Here is a 20,959-nt window from a genome sequence, read left to right as displayed (position 1 = left end):
TTATGCTGTTATATAATCATTATATAATCAGTGACATGACATGATCTCAAAATGACAATAATTTCTTATCGCAGCAATTTCTGTGACAGCAAAACAAAAATTTCTTATCATGACAGGCCTACATATATGGAATATTCATCTTATAAAACCAATAATCTTTCCATGAAGCCATGGTTAACAGCGAATTTATAACAGCCAAAAAGGTTTTAGCCATTCTGTTCTGCCCTAGGGGCTTTTAAGTGTAGTGATATTGCAAAATATTACTTCATGCTTTATTTAAATGCAACACCCAATAGTCTGTTTATGATAAAAGCTATTTAGATTATCTGGTTTCAAATCAATTCACCTTTATTTCTATAGCGATTTTACAATGTAGATTGTGTCAAATCAGCTTAACATAGAAGTTCTAGTAAATTGAAACGGGATCAGTCCAGTTTTAGAGTTGAAGTTCAGTTTAGTTCAGTTCAGTGTGGTTTAATTTTCATTGCTGAGAGTCCAAACACTGAGGAGCAAATCCATCAATGGCTCCACAAGTCCCAAACCAAGCAAGCCAGTGGCGACAGTGGCGAAGAACAAACTTCACCAATTGACGAAAGTGAAGGAAAAAAAACTTCAAGAGAAACCAGGCTCAGTTGGGCACGAACATTTCTCCTTTGACCAAATGTCTTGTGCAGTGTTGCAGTCTAGGCACTGGAGGCTGGAGAACGCTGGACGTCCATTGTGGAGAAGCTGGAGGTGTGTGTAGGTCACCGGTGGATGTTCAGGCTGGCCCACAGGATCAATGCAGAGACTCGTCTGTCACTGGCGTCTTTCAGGAATCAGTCTCATGCTCTCCATTCCTCCATGACCACCACAGCATCTGCTCAGGATACGGCCTGGTCCAGGATTATGGAGACCTCAGGATAAGGTTAAACAGACTAACATTAACATAGATGCTGTTCTAATTATAATGTCTTTAGGGCAGTGTTCCCGACTCCAGCCTTAATTAACGCAGCCAAACAATCCTTTAGAGCAGGGGTCACTAATCTCGGTACTGGAGGGCCGGTGTCCCTGCAGCATTTAGCTTCAACTTGCCTCAACACACCTGCCTGATTGTTTCAAGTATACCTAGTAAGACCTTGATTAGCTTGTTCAGGTGTGTTTGATTAGGGTTGGAGCTAAAATCTGCAGGACACCAGCCCTCCAGGAACAAGTTTGGTGACCCCTGCTTTAGAGGACATGGATTTTAAAAGCATGTGTGCTTTATGTGTATACTAATGGAAAGAGATGTATCTTTAATCTGAATAATGATTCACGACTCCCCTCAGCAAGAGCATTATGTAATTTTATACAATGTTTTTATTTGTGTAAGCTTCCATCAACATATATTTTTACATTTAAAAAACATTCAACCGTGTTCACATTAAAAACATTCAATTTGGATTTTACACAAAATGCAGACTGGCCATCACACAGTATTGTATGTGATTTGATACGCTTGCATTCACTCCCTTTTATTCTTTTTAGTGTTCCTCTCAGGACGAGTCTTCCTGAAACATTTGCGGTAAAGAAAGCTGCACGTTTTAACCCAGAGGAATGTGATCAGAGCAGCGATGGAGAGTAAGAAGGCCGCTACATCCAGACAGTGGTACTGATACCAGCTCAGCTCATGCGCCTGAACTCGGAGATGTTTGGCTCCTTTATTCCGCATCACAAACTCAATCCAGTAAACGGCCTGATCCAGCGGCTTCATCGGCTGATCGTGGTGGATTCTGGACAGCCTCATGATGCTCTCCTTGTACCTGATCGGAGAAGAACAGGACATTCAGCTTAAAACAAGACTAAAGTACAATATGTATTATGTGAGGGTGCACTCACACTAAGCTATCAGAACCATGCCTGGGCACGTTTCCCGGTTTGTTTGACAAGTGTGAGAGCTCCGGGCCCAGGAGTGGTTCAGTTGGCCGGCCCTGGCCCGGCTGGAAGAGGTGTGCCAGAGCGCGGTTCGGTTGGGCTTTGGCACGGTACGCTTGCAGTATGAGCGCAAAGCGCACCTGAGCCCGAAATTAAAGACGCAACATCACTTTTACTTTTTTTGTGTGTGTGTGTGTGTGTGTGTGTGTGTGGTGTTTTATTTATTTATTTATTTATTTTATAGGGGTTTTCACCTTTTATTGATAGGACAGTGGAGATTTACAGACAGGAAAGTATGGGGAGGAGACGGATCGGCAAAGGACCTCGAGCCTGGAATTGAACTCTGGTCGCCACGAACACCTGGGTGCTATATGTCGACGCACTAACCACCAGGCTATTGGCATATATGTTGTTATTGACATGTTCACCCCGTGTTGGCGTGAGTTTCCTCCGGGTGCTCCAGTTTGCTCCACAGTCCAAACACGTGCGCTATAGGGGAATTGACTAAATTGGCCGTAGTGTATGTGTGCGAGTGTTAGAGTGAATGGGTGTTTCCCACAATTAGGTTGCGGCTGGAAGGGTGTCAGCTGCTTAAAACATAAGCTGGAATAGTTGGCGGTTCATTCCTCTGTGGCGACCCCTGATAAATAAGGGACTAAGCCGAAGGAAAATGAATGAATGAATGAATGAATGAATGTTAGTATTGATCTTAGGTTTTATTGTCTGAATCTTATGTATCAGATAATGTTTTATGTCCTGATCTGGACAAATGGAATTTAATAGGGTGTACTAACTTTTTCACATGACTATGATCATTTTGTTAGGTGTAATGGTCAATTTCTGCATGCTTTTATTAGAAGATGTGATGCTTTTATTGATAATAAACCATACTGGAATTAAGATATTCATGACATCCATTTAAACTTACAAAACCAACTAGATAATTAAGCGTATTAGTATTATGCATGAATGAAACTGGACGTAACTCACGATGGATTATTTAAGACAGTCTTCAGAGCCTCCACCAGGTCTTTGGACCCCAATGTATGGATATCAAGGACTACAGCAGCTCCTTTGGTTTTAATGTGTAGTAGGTTATCAGGCTGATCTCCAAACAGCGGCAAACCCACCACCGGGACACCATGATAAATAGCCTCATACAGTCCATTTGTGCCACCGTGTGTAACAAAGGCCTTAGTTTTTGGATGACCTGTCAGATAAAATAAAGTATGCATGTATTAGACGTCAATAAATGTTAATAAGCACACCTGACAACACTTTCCTTACCAAGCAAATCATTCTGTGGGATCCAGTCATAGAGTTTTGTATTGGGAGCCAGTGTTTCTGGAGTTTTCCCACCGTAACGCCAAACAACCTGTGCAAACACATGGATGAGCACTTGATTACTAAAACAGGTCTACAGATCAAGCCTTTATTGCTAGCTTTAAAACGGTGATTTGGAATTAGCATGAAGTCTTGAAATAATGTGATGTGCACGAAATTAATCCTACCCATATGAGTATATTCAAGGACAAACATCAGGCAAAAATCTTCAAATAATACATCTAATACATACATCTTCATTAAAATCTCCTAAACACTAGAACATATAGCTGATTTACATTCTCAAATGTTTAAAGAATGTGTAAATCCAGAGAAAAAAGTGATTTTAACTAGTTTAGATGAAGTGTGTGATAGTCTTTTGGCTTAAGGCTGATTTATACTTCTGCATCATGCGTATGCTACAGCGCGGCCTACTCGTGAATGCATACCCCCTGCCGTCGCTGACGCGCACCTCTCAAAAAATGTAACTACACGTCCCAACGATGCGTGGCACAAGCCCTGTGATTGGTCGGCTTGGTAGCGCTGACGAGTGTGGGCGTGACCGAGAGCCGCGCAAGCCCAATGGAGCGATTGTTTACAAGTGTGGAGTGCCGTGAAGGAGCTCCAGGGGTCTGTTCTTCGTAGGTGGATTACTCAGTTAGCTGGATTTGGATATTGACGATTTGACATGATCCAGGATCATTTCCTTCTTCAAAACTCATCTAAGAGTTGTTGTCATAGCAACAGTCTAGTAGCTCAAACCTGGTCGGGAGCAGGCGCATTCATATAAACAGGATTAGACCGGGTAATTTCAAGCAAAGATAATACTGAAAGTGTGTACCAAATGCTGATTTTTTCCTACAGTACTTATATACACTTAGGGAAAATAGTAAATATAATTTTTTTAACCAACCAATAATATGCCTGTGATTTGATGCTTCGCAAAAGTTGCAGACATCTTAACAGATATAAAATGCTTTTTTGATGAAAAATTTATTTTTATAGTTCTTCCTTACGCCGATTAAAAAACTTGAGTAGGCCTAAGCTTTTGTAATTAAGAAAATCTTCTCTAAATATAGAACTAAATGCATTGATATGCATTGAAATACATGATGAATACTCTTGACACGTTTACTGCTCATTTTATGTCATTTTGCTCACATGGATAATTGAATATTAATTAGTAATAATAATAATAATAATATATTTTATTTATAACGCGCTTTTCTAAAACCCAAAGCGCTTACAAGAAAGTAAAAACAACAAAGCACAGTAAACAATAATAAAAAATACAATAAAAACACAGTAAGAATAAAAGAGATATCACAAATTAAAAACAGTCCTAAAAAGATGAGTTTTAAGTAGCTTTTTAAAAGCGTCCAATGAACCGGCATTCCTCCCATGGTGCTGAGTTTGCAGCGAGGCTGAAACAGCGTAGTACTTGAGGCAGAGCGTAGACAGCGAGAGGTAGAGGAAATGGATATCAGGTCACAAATGTAACCTGGAGCAGAACCATGAACCGCTTTATATGTTAAAATCAATGTCTTAAAATCAATACGAGACTTGACGGGCAGCCAGTGAAGCTGTTGGAGTATAGGAGTGATGTGCGACCGAGACGATGTATGTGTCAACAGACGTGCAGCAGAATTTTGGATGTATTGTAATATCTTGAGAGAATTAGCTGGTAACCCTCCGAACAGAGAATTGCAATAATCCAAGCGAGACGTGATAAAAGCATGGACGAGTCTCTCAGCATCAGGCCTCGAGAGAAAAGGACGCAAGCGGGCTATATTACGAAGATGATAAAAGGCTGTTTCAGTCACATGTTTAAAATGAGGCTTCAGACTAAGTTGAGAGTCAAGGAGAACACCAAGATTACGCACCTGCGGAGATGGTGATAAGACAGACCCATCAACCGTTAACTCAAATTCACTACACCTCTTAATGTTAGAAGGAGTGTCAACCAATAAAATCTCTGTTTTCGAACTTGATGATGTCTAGATTATGTCATTACGCTGCTGTGCCGTCAGCCAATCGTTGCATTGCTGATCATGATTTCGGGAGTCGATAGATCAGTCCTTTACAACACATGCAGCGATCTCAGATCAGTTCATCCAGACATTTTAGTCTGATTCGCGAATTTGTTTGAAGAACCAAATTAGCCAGAGATCAGTTATCAAGATTAACAGATCCAGGATCTGCTAAATCATCTTAGATCATTTAAGCGACGTACGAAGCACAGACCCCTGATGGAAAGTTTTGTTTTGTGTTTACCTCATGGTTAAAGTTGTTGCACGTCCGCCAGTTCTCAGAAGTATAAACGCACAGCTACGCGTGTTGCATGCGCCGTGGGTCACGCCGATCACTTGACGCAGAAGTATAAACCAGGCTTTACTCTGCTTCATACTACCACGATAATAAGTGTTAAATACTTTATCCATTAACATGATTTCTGCAGGAGACCTGTAGGATAATGAAGACCACAACTCCCATGATGCCACACTCTATGTCTTGTTTGTTGTGAATACACGCCCTCTAGTGGTGAAAATGACATGTTGTGCCTTTAAACATCTTAATTCATATTGATTACTTTAATTAACTTAAATTTTAATGGCAGTAATTAAATTTTTGGGTGAACTATTTGTAGTGCACAATAATAAGTACACAAATGCTTCAAGAAAGACATTAATTACATATTTTTAGCGTTTGGGGTTGAAATCTCTACAGACAAAATTAATTACAGCTGAAAAGTGTGTGATTAAGGTTTTATTACTATGCAAAGGAAGTTACACACCTTTTGTGGGATCTGACCCAGAGCAGCAGCAATAGTGTTGGCTCTTTCCGAAGTCAGGTTCTTGATCATGGAGCCCAATGAGAAAACCACAATGCCGTGATCTCCAGAACTCTGAACAAACTCCTCCAGTTCCTAAAAGACACAAATGAACACATACTGACTCAGAAAAGAGTGGCACGGAGGCTCAGTGGTTAGCATTGTGGTCTCTCAGCTAGAAAGTTGCTTGTATGAGCCCCAGCTGGGTCAGTTGGCATTTGTGTGTGGAGTTTGCATGTTCAACTCTATGATGTAATAGGGAGGATAAGATCCGCCTCCACAGAAGATCCACGCCCACTTTTACTTTACCGCCTGTTTTTCTTTGCAACATGCAAAACTGTCAGCCAATCCGAGCAGTGGGGGTTTACCTGAGCTTACAATAGGCCACGCCCATTCAAACAGTGTTCTGAGGGTCTAAAACAGTACAAAAAACAGTCAATCACATCTAAATAATGATGTTTTTTTATGTAAAAAAATCTTAACAATATAAGTGAACCTCAGAGAACAATACAAAAAAATGAGTTCATGACTGCTTTGACAAGAATATTTCGGCAAAAGCGTACATTACACAAAACATGGCATGTATGTGTCATTACCTTTGACAGGGGCTTGGCGGGTTTGCAGTGTAGTCCTCCAACGAATTTAAAGTTAGGCGGGAATGGACGCGGATACTCGAAATCCCAGTAGGTTCTTATCAAACAGATGTCCACTTTTCCCATGGTCTCACACATAGTTGTGGGTTTACCTGTGACACACAAAAACAATGCAACTCAGTTAATGTAGAATAAGGCCCAATCCCAATTCTACCCCTTAGCCCTTAGGTCCGTTCTGAATGAATGGTGAAAATAAAAAGGGATTTCAGAGCTTATTTTCAGCTAAGTTAAGCGAAATGGCACTAGTTAGCTAACGTTTTATTTCCCAAACACACATTTTAGATGCCATTTATCAAACTCAAGTTAATGAACTGATTCTTTCACTTTATTAGACTTGTCACGATACTGAATTAAAAGAAAAACCGTCAATTTCCTGCTAACATTTAAGGCACTGTTGATGGCTTTCTTAAAACAGCGCTGATTTGCCATTGTGATCCCTTATAAATGAATGAACTAATTAATGCACACTTAAAAAAACTATTTTGCAAATGATCATAGGCATTACAAACCACAAATTGTAAATGCTGTTAGTCTGCATTATAAACATTATTATTATTATTTTAATTATGCAATAACACACAATAATAAAGCTTATAATTTGTTTGTTTCTTTGTATAAACTAGCCTATTACCACTTAAAAAAATACTATGGTAATTTATAGTAACTACTGCAGTGTTTTTGAACCATGCTATATAGTAGACTGTATTATACGTACTATAATATACAACTGTTTGTTAGTGAATGCTCCAGCGTACTGTAGTATTAACTATAGTGAACTGATAAACTGTGATGGATGCTGTAGTATAGTTTTCTGATTACAGCAAAGTGTGGTGTACAGCAGTATAATATAACCTATCCACTACCTGACAAAAGTATTGTCGTTGATCCCAGTTGTAAGAGCAACAAATAATATCTTGACTTCTAGTTGATATTTGGATGAAGGTGGATTTTTCTGATCATCATTTGTTGAACTCCATCCCAATCATCACAAATACTGCAGAAGACCTGCTGGAACCAGCATGGAGCCAAGAATCTCATAGAAATCAGTCAAGTTTGGTGAAGGAGAAATCATGGTTTGGGGTTACATTCAGTATGGGGGCGTGCGAGAGATCTGCAGAGTGGATGATCAACATCAACAGCCTGAGGTATCAAGACATTTGTGCTGCCCTTTACATTACAAACCACAGGAGGGCAAATTCTCCAGCAGGATAGCGCTCCTTCTCATACTTCAGCCTCCACATCAAAGCTTCTGAAAGCAAAGAAGGTCAAGGTGCTCCAGGGTTGGCCAGCCCAGTGACCAGAAATGAACATTATTAAGCATGTGTGGGGTAAGATAAAGGAGGAGGCGTTGAAGATGAATCCAAAGGATCTTGATGAACTCTGGGAGTCCTGCAAGAAGGCTTTCTTTGTCATTCCAGATGACTTTATTAATCAGTGATTTGAGGCAATGCAGAGATGTATGGATGCAGTCCTCCAAGCTCATGATGGAGTCAGACACAATATTCATTCTGTTTCCGCTGCAGCATGACCACATATTCTATACTGGACATTATTGAAGGTTCAGTGACAAGACTTGTGTCTAAGCAGAGTCAGACCTTACTGTCCTAATGAAATCATTAAAAATAAAGACATGATCATATTTTATTGTGGTCAAATAAGTGTAATCTAGAGGCCTTTGCCTTTCATATAAGCCACTTCTGATACCACATGATTAACTAGAAGTCAAGTTATTATTTGTTGTTCCTAAAACTTGGATAGGCGACAATACTTGTGTCAGGTAGTGTAGAAGAAAACTACAGTAATACCATAGTAGTTGTTACCATAGCAACTATAAATTTACCACAATAGATTACTTAAAGTACTTTTCTATAGTCAGATAATATGGTCCACATATTACCCAGTACTTCAGAGTAGTAGCCATCGAAAGTAAACTTCGTAACCAATGGAAATGCAATTGAATGCACGATGTAGAGCAGCATGTTTTCAACCCTCTCCATGAAGTTCATGCGGTCAGTGAGGTGATCTGTCAGAGCCACAGCAGGAACATATGATGGAGGAGCAGGCATCTGACCGCACAGTCTCTCTGCTGCATACGCGAATGTAGCGCGCATAGAGATGACCTGCGGGATGTTCAGCCTCTGCGCCATTAGGTCAGAGAACGGCATCATCGGATCAGAGAAGAGCACGTCATAATTAGAATCCCCAAGCGTCTTTAGAAGATCAACATCAAACAAGCTCCTGAAATAAAGATCACCGAACTCCTTGAACTTGGTCATCACTTTCCACATCACGAATTCTCCCTCGTATTTGGCGGCGGTGTCATTCGTAAATAGATGAATCATGTCTCTCATCGCAGCATCTGCCTCTTCTTTCTCCATGTTGACTTTAAAGACGTGGTAACGAAAGCGCGCCTTCTGTGTGTGCGGTACTGTAGGAGATGAAGACCCGACTAGAACCGTCACACTGTGGTTGTGATCGACCAGAGCTTCAATTACTGGACGCATGTTGTGCCAGTGACTGTACTCGCCTGGCATCACCAAAACTTTGCCAGACCAGCCGACATCTACTCCACACAGCAGGAGACACACTAATAAAGTCCAGGAAGTCATGCTGGATAATTGGAGAATGGGGATAGGAAGATGATATCAGGTTTTGTGCACAACAGGATTCGTCCAAAGGTCGCTTTGCATTATGATGGCTGTGTCCTCAATATACTTCCTCACTTCATCTGCTGATACACCCATGCAATAACTTTGGCTGATATGTAAACAATCGCCGAATGGTGCTTCTTCTACTAGTTTGAACGCTGGTTACACACATCGTTAAAGAGGACAGCGCCATACAGCGGGGAAAAGCATGACAGTATTTCGACACTTTGTTGAACTTTGATTAGCTATAAAACTAATTAAATGTACAGTAATTAGCCTGCGAGCACATTGATGTCAACACGAGATGAAAAGACACATAAACAGACGATAACGTAAATCGATTTGATGTCAATTGACTACCTTGGTGTCAAAACGATATCAAATTGACATCTAACATGGCGTCAAAAACACGTCGCATCAAGGTAGTTTACAAAATCCACTGCAAGATGCCTTTTCTTACTAACCGGCCACTTTAATAGGTACACCTGTCCAGCTAGAACGTGAAACAATTCACACAGGCTCACTAAAATTGGACAACTGAAGATTGGAGAAACGTTGCCTGGTCTGATGAGTCTCCATTTCTGCTGCCACATTCGGATGGTCGGGTCAGAATTTGGCATCAACAACATGAAAGCATGGATCCATCCTGCCTTGTATCAATTGTTCAGGCTCGTGCTGGTGGTGGTGTAATGGTGTGGGGATATTTTCTTGGCACACTTTGGGCCCATTTGTACCAATTGAGCATCGTGTAAATGCCACAGCTTACCAGAGTATTGTTGCTGACCATGTCCATCCCTTTATGGCCAGTGTACTCATCTTCTGATGGCTACTTCCAGCAGGATAACACACCATGTCATAAAGCGCCAATCATCTCAGACTGGTTTCTAGAACATGACAATGAGTTCACTGTACTCAAATGGCCTCCACAGTCACCAGAATTCAATCCAATAGAGCACCTTTAGTGTGTGCTGGAACGGGAGATTCACATCATGGATTTTCAGCCGACAAATCTGCAACAACTGTGTGATGCTATCATGTTAATATGGAGCAAAATCTGAATTTGAATCTTCGCCACAAAGGATTAAGGCAGTTCTGAAGGTGAAAGTGGATCCAACCCGGTACTAGTAAGGTGTACATAATAAAAAGTGGCCGGTGAATGTGTATTATACAACTTTTTGTGTCGTTATTTTGGTGGTCAAAATAGTGAGCATCAATATGTGTGGATGTCAATTAGACGTCAAGGTTTTGACGTCAAACTGATTAACATTTTTGACGTACTTTATGAAGTCATTTTAGAAGATATCACTTTATTACATGTTTATTACAACTTATTTGGGGATGTGTATATATGTGTATATATATATATATATATATATATATATATACATATATATATACATACATATATATATATACATACATATATATATATACATACATATGTATGTATGTATGTATGTATGTATGTATATATTTATGTGTATATATATATAAATATATATATATATATATATATATATATATATATATATATATATATACATATACATACACACATACATATACACACACACATACATATATATATATATATATATATATATATATATATATATATATATATATATATATATATGTATATGTATGTATAAGTGTATATATAAATATATATATATGAACCTGTCTATTAATTTTCCTTCAGCTTAGTCCCTTATTTATCAGAGGTCGGCACAGCAGAATGAATTGCCAACTTATCCAGCAAAGGTTTTACACAGTGGATGCTCTCCCAGCTGCAACGCAGTACTGAGAAACACCCATACACACTCATTTTATTTAATTCACCTATAGTGCATGTGTTTGGATTGTGGGGGAACCCGGAGCACCCGGAGGAAACCAAACGGCAACACGGGGAAAACATGCAAACTCCACACGGAAATGCCTACTGACCTAGCCGGGACTCGAACCAGCGACCTTCTTGCTGTGAGGTGACAGTGCTAACCACTGAGCCACCAATGAACTGCAGTGTTGAATTTTCAACATCAAACAGAGCAGAGATCAACATCTCATCATACATTTCATAACTGTAAATAAACAGAAAACACCTGTGAAAACACCTTTTACATGAAGATTCACATTAGGTTCATTAAGAACATTCCAGTTTGTAATATAAACAAAATGCACAATCATACGTATCTGCGGACGCACATGACTGCATCATTATTTATTGGTAACCTACGTTTGCATTCACTCCTTTTTACTCTTTTTAGTGTTCCTCTCAGGACGGGTCTTCCTGAAACATTTGCGGTAAAGGAAGCCGCACGTTTTAACCCAGAGGAATGTGATCAGAGCAGCGATGGAGAGTAAGAAGGCCGCTACATCCAGACAGTGGTACTGATACCAGCTCAGCTCATGCGCCTGAACTCGGAGATGTTTGGCTCCTTTATTCCGCATCACAAACTCAATCCAGTAAACGGCCTGATCCAGCGGCTTCATCGGCTGATCGTGATGGATTCTGGACAGCCTCATGATGCTCTCCTTGTACCTGATCGGAGAAGAATGATGAATGTTAAACCCGGATAATTGTTATCTATCATGTCAGGTTTAAAGTGGCACTCACGATGGGTTATTTAAGACAGTCTTGAGAGCATCCACCAGATCTGTGGACTCCAATGTGAAGAAATCAAGGACTACAGCAGCTCCTTTGCTTTTCAAGTGCATTAAGTTATCAGGCTGATCTCCAAACAGCGGCAAACCCACCACCGGGACACCATGATAAATAGCCTCATACAGTCCATTTGTACCACCATGTGCAATGAAAGCCTTCGTTTTTGGATGACCTGTCAGATAAAATAAAGTATGCATGTATCAGACATCAATTAATATTAATAAGCACACCTGACAGCACTTTCCTTACCAAGCAAATCATTCTGTGGGATCCAGTCGAACAGTTTTGTATTGGGAGCCAGTGTTTCTGGAGTTTTCCCACTGTAGCGCCAAACAACCTGTGCAAACACATGGACGAGGGAATTATTTACAGCTGTTGAAGGTTTATGCATTGTGATGAACATAATTCATTCATTTTCCTTCGGCTTGGTCCCTTATATATCAGGGGTCACCACAGCAGAATGAACCGCCAACTATTTCAGCATATGTTTTACGCAGCGGATGCCCTTCCAGCCGCAACCCAGTACTGGGAAACACCCATACACACTCATTCCCACACACACTCATACACTACAGACAATTTAGTTTATAGCGCATGTGTTTGGACTGTGGGGGAAACCAGAGCACCCGGTGGAAACCCACACCAACACTGGGACAACATGCATACTCCACACAGAAATGCCAAATGGCCCAGCTGGGACTCAAACCAGCGACCATCTTGCTATACGGCGACAGTGCTAACCACTGAGCCACCGTGCCACACTGAACATAACATTTAAAGTTAACTTAAGCTTACCCAGGGGCGTTGCTAGGGTCGAAAGGGATAAGGGGCTTGTTTTTTCCATGATGGTTTTAGCCAACATAGGCTCATTCTGAAAATGTAGCCCTGTATACATTTCTGGAGATCACAAGTTATGTAGACAGAAGTACATATGGCTGCATTTCGTCTTTAAAACGAATGCTATGGGGTGGTATGACGCCATTCCTTATCGCACTACCAGCCGACCGATTACCTCTGTATGAATGGCTTTCTCACTGTTACCAGTTTGTCCGGTAACTCGCAATGTACGTTAGCAGGCTTGAGACACGGAGAAATTAACAACGATGACGGGGTTCGAGTCCGGCTAAGAACGGTTCCAGAAAGCGGGTAAAACAAAAGCTGAAGCCAAAAAATAAACAAGTAAATAACAGGGTGAGGATGTGGTAAAAATCAGGTGAGGGCTTTTCTTTTTCTGGATTGCTTATTAAAACTGTTGGTTGGGTCTAGGGAAGTGGGTGGGCGCTGATCAATCAGTGCTTTTGAAAACACTATCGGTTGGGTTTAGTGAAGGAGGGGGGTGGGTCGGTCAGTCAGTCGACAGCGGCCTCTGGTGGATTTACATGAGAACAGCAGGCATGAATGGCACTCGCCAGAGAAATCTGAGATCTGAAAAAGCGCACACAGCTCCTGGGACATATTTGGCGCTCTCCAGAAATGTATACAGCGGTACGTTTTCAGAATGAGGCTGGGTTGGATTTCGAATTATTACACTAAATAATTTATACTAAAAATATTTCCATAATTGGAGTTTCCCTCAAGTGAAAAATTTCTGGTCCAGTGTTTTTGACACACTTAATAAATCTATTAACATAAATCTAGCCCCTGACCCCTTGACAGCTCTTTTTGGTATTTCAGAGAGAGCTGACTTGACTGTTGCATCTCGCCAGGATGTTGCTTTTTCTACTCTTTTAGCTAGACGAGCCATTCTTATCAAATGGAAATGGGTGATTCCTCCATGTGGACATGTGGATCCCAGAAATCTTTAGTTACAGAAAACTTACAGAAATTAAGATGTTTACTTGCAGGATCTCTCAAATCTTTTTACAAGACCTGGAACCCTGTTTTAGACTTATTTAAAACTTATCATGTTCAGTTGATATCAGAGCTAATACACAGTAATTAATTGTAAAGAGGAAATATGGACTCCTTAATGTGAACTTTTAACTTTAATTTGTTTTTCAATTTTTAATTTTATTTTATTTTTTGCTCTAATCATAAACTTGCTCCTTTATTATTATTTTTTTAAACAATTTCTTTTCATTTTTTGTTTATTATTATTATTATATTTTCTTTCAGAGGATATGTCTGTTTATAATTCATACATTTATTTTATTTTGAGGGGATAGTGGGAAAATAAGAAAAATAAGACAATCTGTAATTTTTCCTATGTTGTATTGTATACCAGTGTTTCCCAACCCTGTTCCTGGAGGCACACCAACAGTTCATGTTTTGGATGTCTCCCTCATCTGACCCATTAACTTTAGGTTTTGGAGTCTCTTCCAATGCAGTTTCCCAACCCTGTTCCTGAAGGCACGCCAACAGTACACATTTTCATCCTCTCCCTAATCAAACACACCTGAAACAACTCATCAGAACATTAGAATAGACTCCAAAACCTGAAGTTAATGGGTCAAATGAGGGAGACATCCAAAACTATGATGTACTGTCTTGTTAAACACCAATAAAAAAAAAATTAAAAAAAAAAAAAAAAAAAAAAAAAAAAATATATATATATATATATATATATATATATATATATATATATATATATATATATATATATATATATATATATATATATATATATATATATATATATATATATATATATTTCCAAATTTGAGACTATTGTGATATTGTTTTTGCCATACAAGAAGAGAGTTACACACCTTTTGTGGGATCTGACCCAGAGCAGAAGCAATAGTGTTTGCTTTTTGCATGGTCAGGTTTTTGATCATGGAGCCCAATGAGAAAACAACAATGCCGTGATCTCCAGAACTCTGCACAAACTCCTCCAGTTCCTAAAAGACATACAAATGAGCAACGAAAATAATACAAAAACAATGGTATCTCTTACTGGCTGTCCGGTAACACGATTGGACGCTCCTACTTCATAAGCTAATCAATGCTTTTTATATCATAATGCACTGAATACTGTTCAGAAATGATGGATCACAGTATAAAGTCTTTATATCTTAATTAAAAACCTTTTTTTATTGAAAATTAAATGTATTAACCATCTAAATTGTGAACAGAGATAAAGGTGAAATATTAGCATGACTGAATTATGTATATCATAGGTCCCAAACTAAATTCCTGGAGGGCCGCAGCTCTGCAGTTTTGGTCCAACCCTTTGAAAAACAGCTGATCCAAATAATCGAGGTGTTCAGAAGAGTCAAGAACACCTTCATTAGTTGGATCAGTTGGGTTTGATCAGGGTTGGAGCAAAACTGTGCAGAGCTGCGGCCCTCCAGGAATTGAGTTTGAGAACTATGATGTACAGCATGGAAAATAAGTATTGAACACGTCACCATTTTTCTCAGAAAACATATTTCTAAAGGTGCCGTTGACTTGAAATTTTCACTGGATGTTAGTAAAGAAATCAAAATATGCAAAGAAAACGAATCTAATTAGTTTACAAATGAAGGTATGCATAATAAAATGAAATGACGCATAGAAAAAGGTATGGAACACATGAAGAAAGGGAGGTGTAGAAAGGCAGTGAAAGCCCAGACAGCAGCTGAAGTCTCTCAGTAGTTCTTCAGCAACCGTCTGCCCTTCCTCAGTGTAAATGAATATCAGCTGCTTCAGTTCAACATCTACATTAGCAAGAGGATGAAGATGAAACCAGGGTGGACATTTCAGCAAGACAATGATCCAAAACACAGCCGAGGAGACTCTCAGATGCTTTCAGAGAAAGAAAATCAAGCTGTAGAATGGCCCACCCGAACACCTGATCCGAATCCAATAGAGAATACAAAATAAAGCTCAGATTTGATAGACGAGACACACAGAACTATCAAGATTTTGACACTCTATTGAAGTCTGTGAGAAACTCTCTATATGGGAGGCGTCTTTAAGCTGCCATAAGCCTTTTATATAAAATATTAAACACGTTTCAGTAGTTCAGCGCTTTCTCCTTCTGTCATTTCATTATTATTACACACAACTCATTCTTCAAATTTGTTTGTTTTATTTCTATGCTTGTATTGTTTGGGTTTTTACTAAAATCTGCTTCAATTCCATGTCAACAGCTCCTTTAGAAATATTATTCCCAGGAAAAAAACAGGACACAGTGTTTTTATTTTCCACACTGTATAATTATAGAGCAGCATGCATTTATTAACACAACTTTATTAAATTGAAACTATGTAAATGAGTTGCATACTGTGAACCCAAATCAATCATGTGAAAGCAAAGCAGATAATTCAACTGATCAAAAGGCATCGAGAGTTTTTCAGAAAGGCATTAAAGTCATTACCTTCGGAAGGGGTTTAGCAGGTTTGCACTGCAGTCCCCCAACAAACTTAAAATTAGGCGGGAATGGACGCGGATACTCGAAATCCCAGTACGTTCTTATTAACCAGATGTCAGTTTTTCCAATGGTCTCACACATAGTTGTGGGTTCACCTGTGACACATTGAAATGTAAGGCCACTCAGTTGATGTACAGCACGTAGAGGTTATAAAAGCCTCTGATCTGTATGCTATGCACCTAGAATATTTTCATTCATTCATTCATTTTCTTCAGCGTAGTCTCTATTTTAGAGTTAACCACAGCGGAATGAACCGCAAACTACTCCAGCATTTTTTTTTTATGCAGCAGATGCCCTTCCTGCCACAACCCAGTACTGGGAAACACCCATACACACTCATTCACTACAGCCGATTTAGTTCCTCCAATTCACCTATAGCGCATGTGTCTGGAATGTAGGGGAAACCCACGCCAACACGGGGAGAACATGCAAACTCCACACAGAAATGCCAACAGGCCCAGTCGGGACTCGAACCAGTGACCTTCTTGCTGTGAGGCAGCAGTGCTAACCACTGAGCCACCCTTATCTAGAATATTTATATCTGCTAAAGTTTTCAAGAGAAAGTTTACCCCAAATTTACTTATTATCAAGTAGTTCCAAGCCCCTCCCCCAAACACAACAGAAGATATTTCGAAGAATGTCACAAACTGAAAAAAATACACTATGGAAGTGAGTAATGGTTGTTTTCCAGCATATCTTGACTAGTGTCACTAGAAACTGATTTTAATTAATAAATTCTTTAAATTTTTGAGGTGAACTGTCCTTTAAAATAAACAGACCACGGTAAAATAGATGTTTTTTGTTGCTGTTGACATCTGTATCAGTCCAAAATGTTTGTTTTTTTTTAAATCCCATCTGTCTATCCCTAATAAATACTGTAGTATACATTAGCTTTTACTACAGTAAACTGTGGTGTATTGTATACTCATCCTAAAGTTGTAGAAACTACAGATTTGGGTCATTTGTTTACATTACTATAGTTGTGTTACCATAGCAACAGTAGAACTACCGCAAGAAGTTAATTCAAGTACTTTACTAGAGTATGGATCAAACACTGTATGAAAACAGATACTATAGTATTCACTATAAATTAGTACGTTATTTTGTCATGGGAATTTACTGTAATGCTTACCATAATTTTCTGACACATTCTGTAACACTTATAAACTTTGTACTTCGCATCCCACATGAAAAACTACTACAGTAAATACTATAGCATTTTAGAATCATACTAGTATAGTGTATTATACTGTACATATGATATTATTTACAACTTTGTTAAAGAATGTTACAGCATACGGTAGAGTTAACTATACTATAAAAAGGGCTGCCAAAATCACTCTGGACCCCTCACACCCAGCACACTGCCTCTTTGAACTGTTACCTTCTGGTCGACGCTACAGAGCACTGCGCACCAGAATAGCCCGACACAGAAACAGTTTCTTCCCTCAGGCAATCCATCTCATGAACACTTGATGATAATAACTGTGGAACCAACATCACTACTTGCTATACACTTTCATACACATATACACTTATTTAACAACACACTTTACATGCCAATTTGCACATAACAGCTGCACATATAACGTTGTATATAGTAATAAACCTGTACATACACTTGTCAATTTGTATATTTGCATTCACTAATATATTTATGATCTGTTTTTTGTCCTGTCTCTGTTATCCTGTTGCACTGTAGAAGCTCTGTCACCAAAACAAATTCCTCATATGTGTGAACACAGCTGGCAATAAAGCTCTTTCTGATTCTGATTCTGATGAACTGATAAACTGTAGTAAACAATACTTACATAGTAAATATACTATATACTAGCAAATAGTAGTTATACACTAGTATATAACTGTGGTGTATTGCAGTGGCGTAGTCGGGGGCTATACGCACGTATACTTAATATGCCTACTTTTTTCTACTAGCTGTTGGGGTATTACGATTTCTGAGGATCAATAATTGCGTATACCCTCGGTATACTCACTTGTTTTGCTGATTAAACTTCCCTAATTTACGTGTATCCGCATCCCCGTTAACTGTATACCAAATGTTTTTTAAACTCATCTTAATTTGTTGCAATTGGTGCAGTTTTGTTTATATTTTGCGCCATTCCCGACCACAGCAATGAATGATGCGTCGCTGAAACGTTCAGGTAAAATGATAAAACAGCATGGGCGGGTTGGGTGGGTAATAGTACACCACCGTTTTTTTAGGACTACACCACTGGTGTATTGTAGTATGATATGTATATATTCATTTATTAGTTTTCCTTCGGTTTAGTCCCTTTATTCATCATGGGTCGCCACAGCAGAATGAACCGGCAACTATTCTGGCATTTGTTTTACACAGTGGAAGCCAGCTGCAACCCAGTACTGGGAAACACCCATACACACTCACGTTCATACACTACGGACAATTTTGTTAACCCAATTCACCTGTACCGCATGTCTTTGGACTGTGGGGGAAACCGGAGCACCCGGAGGAAACCCACGCCAACATGGGGAGAACATGCAAACTCCACACAGAAATGCCAACTGGCCCAGCCGGGACTCGAACTAGTGACCTTCTTGCTGTGAGGTGACAGTGCTAACCACTTAGCCACCATGTCGCCATATATATATATATATATATATATATATATATATATATATATATATATATATATATATATATACACACACATATATATATATATATATATATATATATATATATATATATATATATATATATATATATATATATATATATATATATATATTATCTATACTATTTTAGAACAGTATTTAGTCAATTATTTATATTACTTTAGTAGCTGTACTAGAAAATACAAAATTACCACAACAGATTAATCAAAGAGTTTACTATACACTTGAAAAGACTTTGGGTCAAGTACTTTACTACAGTATGATTTAAAACCACTATATTATTTACAATAAATTACTATAGTATTTATTTCATGAGGGATGACGTTAACTAGAAAACTAGCCAGAAAATTACCCGCTATTTCAGTGTAGATGTGATCAAAAGTAAACTTCGTGGTCAGCTGGAACATCGCCGTGTGTGTGATGTAGAGCAGCATGTTTTCAACTCTCTCCGTGAAGCTCATGCGGTCAGTCAGATGACCCTGAGAAACAGCTGCGGGAACATATGATGGAGGAACAGGCATCTGACCACACAGACTCTCTAATGCAGAAGCGAAAGATATCCGCATGGACAGAACGTGCGGGATGTTCAGCTTCTGCGCCATCAGGTCAGAGAACGGCATCGTCAGATCAGAAAAGAGCACGTCATAGTTAGAATCCCGAAGCGTCTTTAGAAGATCAACATCAAACAAGCCTTTGACTAGTTCCTCACTGTGCGCCCTGAATAAGGACATCATTCGCCAGACCTCAAGTGTTTTCTCGTATGTGCTGATTGTTTCGTTCATCCAGAGCTCGTGGAAGTGAATCCACAAAAAGTCGATCATTTCTTTCTCCATGTTGACTTTAAAGACGTGGTAATCAAAGCGCGCCTTATGTGTGTGCGGTACTGTAGGAGATGAAGACCCGACTAGAACCGTCACACTGTGGTTGTGATCGACCAGAGCTTCAATGATCGCCCGCATGTTGTGCCAGTGACTGTACTCGCCTGGCATCACCAAAACTTTGCCAGACCAGCCGACATCTACTCCACACAGCAGGAGAAACACTAATAAAGTCCATGAAGTCATGCTGGATGAGCGGCAAATGAGGATACGAAGACGATATCAGGCTTTGTGCTGAATATAATTCGTCCAAAGGTCGCGTTGCAATGTAGTCCCTTAAATCACTGAGGTAAAGTTGGTTTAATATTCTTGATAATATTTCAGAAAAGTATTCTTTGCTAATTATACAGGAAATCACATTAGCAGCCAATGAGTATTAAAGTACAGCATTGTTTACAGTCAGTTAAACAGAGCTGATGTTGTTTTGAAGTCACACTTACATGTGATTTCAGACCCAATATTCAAAGTAGCGTGGTTAACAATAGGGACACGGTTAAAAAACGACAGCATGTCCGAATATAAGACCAACTTTACCTCAATCTTGAAGTTATAATGAAGCATTCCTGCTTCTGGAGGTGTGTACAGTGTGTGAACTGGGAAATCAGGATCCTAATATGACACGCCCATAGCATTCACTACAGATTTGGGTGAAGGTCGCTGTGTGGCTTTGTTTTCAATCCACACTTGTGTTGTTATTACTATTACTGCTGTTTTATTAGCGTTTACATAAACAGCAATATTAACCCATATTCCTGTCAGTGACTTAAAAAAGTAATTACTGTTGTACAGTAAGTGGATTTTTGTAATAATATTAATAATTCTCGTCAACTTCCGGCCTTAGCTGTATCCCTTTTAGTCTACCAATAGTCATGCAACCTGCAAAGTTTTTTCCTCTTTTCCTTCCCCTGAGATTTTGGTTGGCGATTTGTAAAGGAGATACGCATTATTATGCGGTGTGAATGAACCATAGACTGTAAATAAAATATGGAACGAACTTATTGGGATGTCAGCATATATACAGTCACCGGCCACTTTATTAGGTACACCTGTCCAACTA

The 20,959-nt window shown here is 39.2% G+C and overlaps 2 protein-coding genes across 3 annotated transcripts; both read right to left on the bottom strand.

Moving 5' to 3' along the window:
• Positions 1-397: 397 nt before the first annotated feature.
• Positions 398-9,487, bottom strand: LOC130229848 (UDP-glucuronosyltransferase 2C1-like). The gene is made up of 6 exons (XM_056458854.1): positions 8,597-9,487; positions 6,643-6,791; positions 6,011-6,142; positions 3,181-3,268; positions 2,884-3,103; positions 398-1,781 (listed from the first exon to the last, which is right to left on the bottom strand). The coding sequence occupies exons 1-6, from the start codon at positions 9,306-9,308 to the stop codon at positions 1,484-1,486; spliced, it is 1,599 nt and encodes a 532-aa protein (XP_056314829.1). The 5' UTR covers positions 9,309-9,487; the 3' UTR covers positions 398-1,483.
• Positions 9,488-11,541: 2,054 nt separating this feature from the next.
• ugt2a6 (UDP glucuronosyltransferase 2 family, polypeptide A6) lies at positions 11,542-20,531 on the bottom strand. Of its 2 annotated transcripts, none has more exons than XM_056458856.1 (6): positions 20,437-20,531; positions 16,313-16,461; positions 14,721-14,852; positions 12,262-12,349; positions 11,965-12,184; positions 11,542-11,889 (listed from the first exon to the last, which is right to left on the bottom strand). In XM_056458856.1, the coding sequence occupies exons 2-6, from the start codon at positions 16,445-16,447 to the stop codon at positions 11,592-11,594; spliced, it is 873 nt and encodes a 290-aa protein (XP_056314831.1). In that variant the 5' UTR covers positions 16,448-16,461; positions 20,437-20,531; the 3' UTR covers positions 11,542-11,591. The 2 variants fall into 2 exon arrangements, with proteins under 2 accessions (XP_056314831.1, XP_056314830.1); XM_056458855.1 differs by lacking the exon at positions 20,437-20,531 and adding an exon at positions 19,377-20,430.
• Between the last annotated feature and the right edge of the window lie 428 nt (positions 20,532-20,959).

This window comes from Danio aesculapii, chromosome 5 (assembly GCF_903798145.1).
Source record: "Danio aesculapii chromosome 5, fDanAes4.1, whole genome shotgun sequence".
In the NCBI taxonomy this organism is placed as follows: domain Eukaryota; kingdom Metazoa; phylum Chordata; class Actinopteri; order Cypriniformes; family Danionidae; genus Danio; species Danio aesculapii.
Note: the sequence above shows the minus strand (reverse complement) of the source record. Positions and strands in the feature narration are given on the sequence as shown.

Coding starts and splice junctions, on each gene's coding strand:
- LOC130229848 (XM_056458854.1), bottom strand. CDS start 9,308: ATGACTTCCTGGACTTTATTAGTGTGTCTCCTGCTGTGTGGAGTAGAT. Junction 6,792..8,596: donor CTACTACTCTGAAGTACTGG/GTAATATGTGGA, acceptor TGTGTGTCACAG/GTAAACCCACAACTATGTGT. Junction 3,104..3,180: donor CCCACAGAATGATTTGCTTG/GTAAGGAAAGTG, acceptor TTTATCTGACAG/GTCATCCAAAAACTAAGGCC.
- ugt2a6 (XM_056458855.1), bottom strand. CDS start 20,088: ATGACTTCATGGACTTTATTAGTGTTTCTCCTGCTGTGTGGAGTAGAT. Junction 16,462..19,376: donor CATCTACACTGAAATAGCGG/GTAATTTTCTGG, acceptor AATGTGTCACAG/GTGAACCCACAACTATGTGT. Junction 14,853..16,312: donor CTGCTAAACCCCTTCCGAAG/GTAATGACTTTA, acceptor TATGTCTTTTAG/GAACTGGAGGAGTTTGTGCA.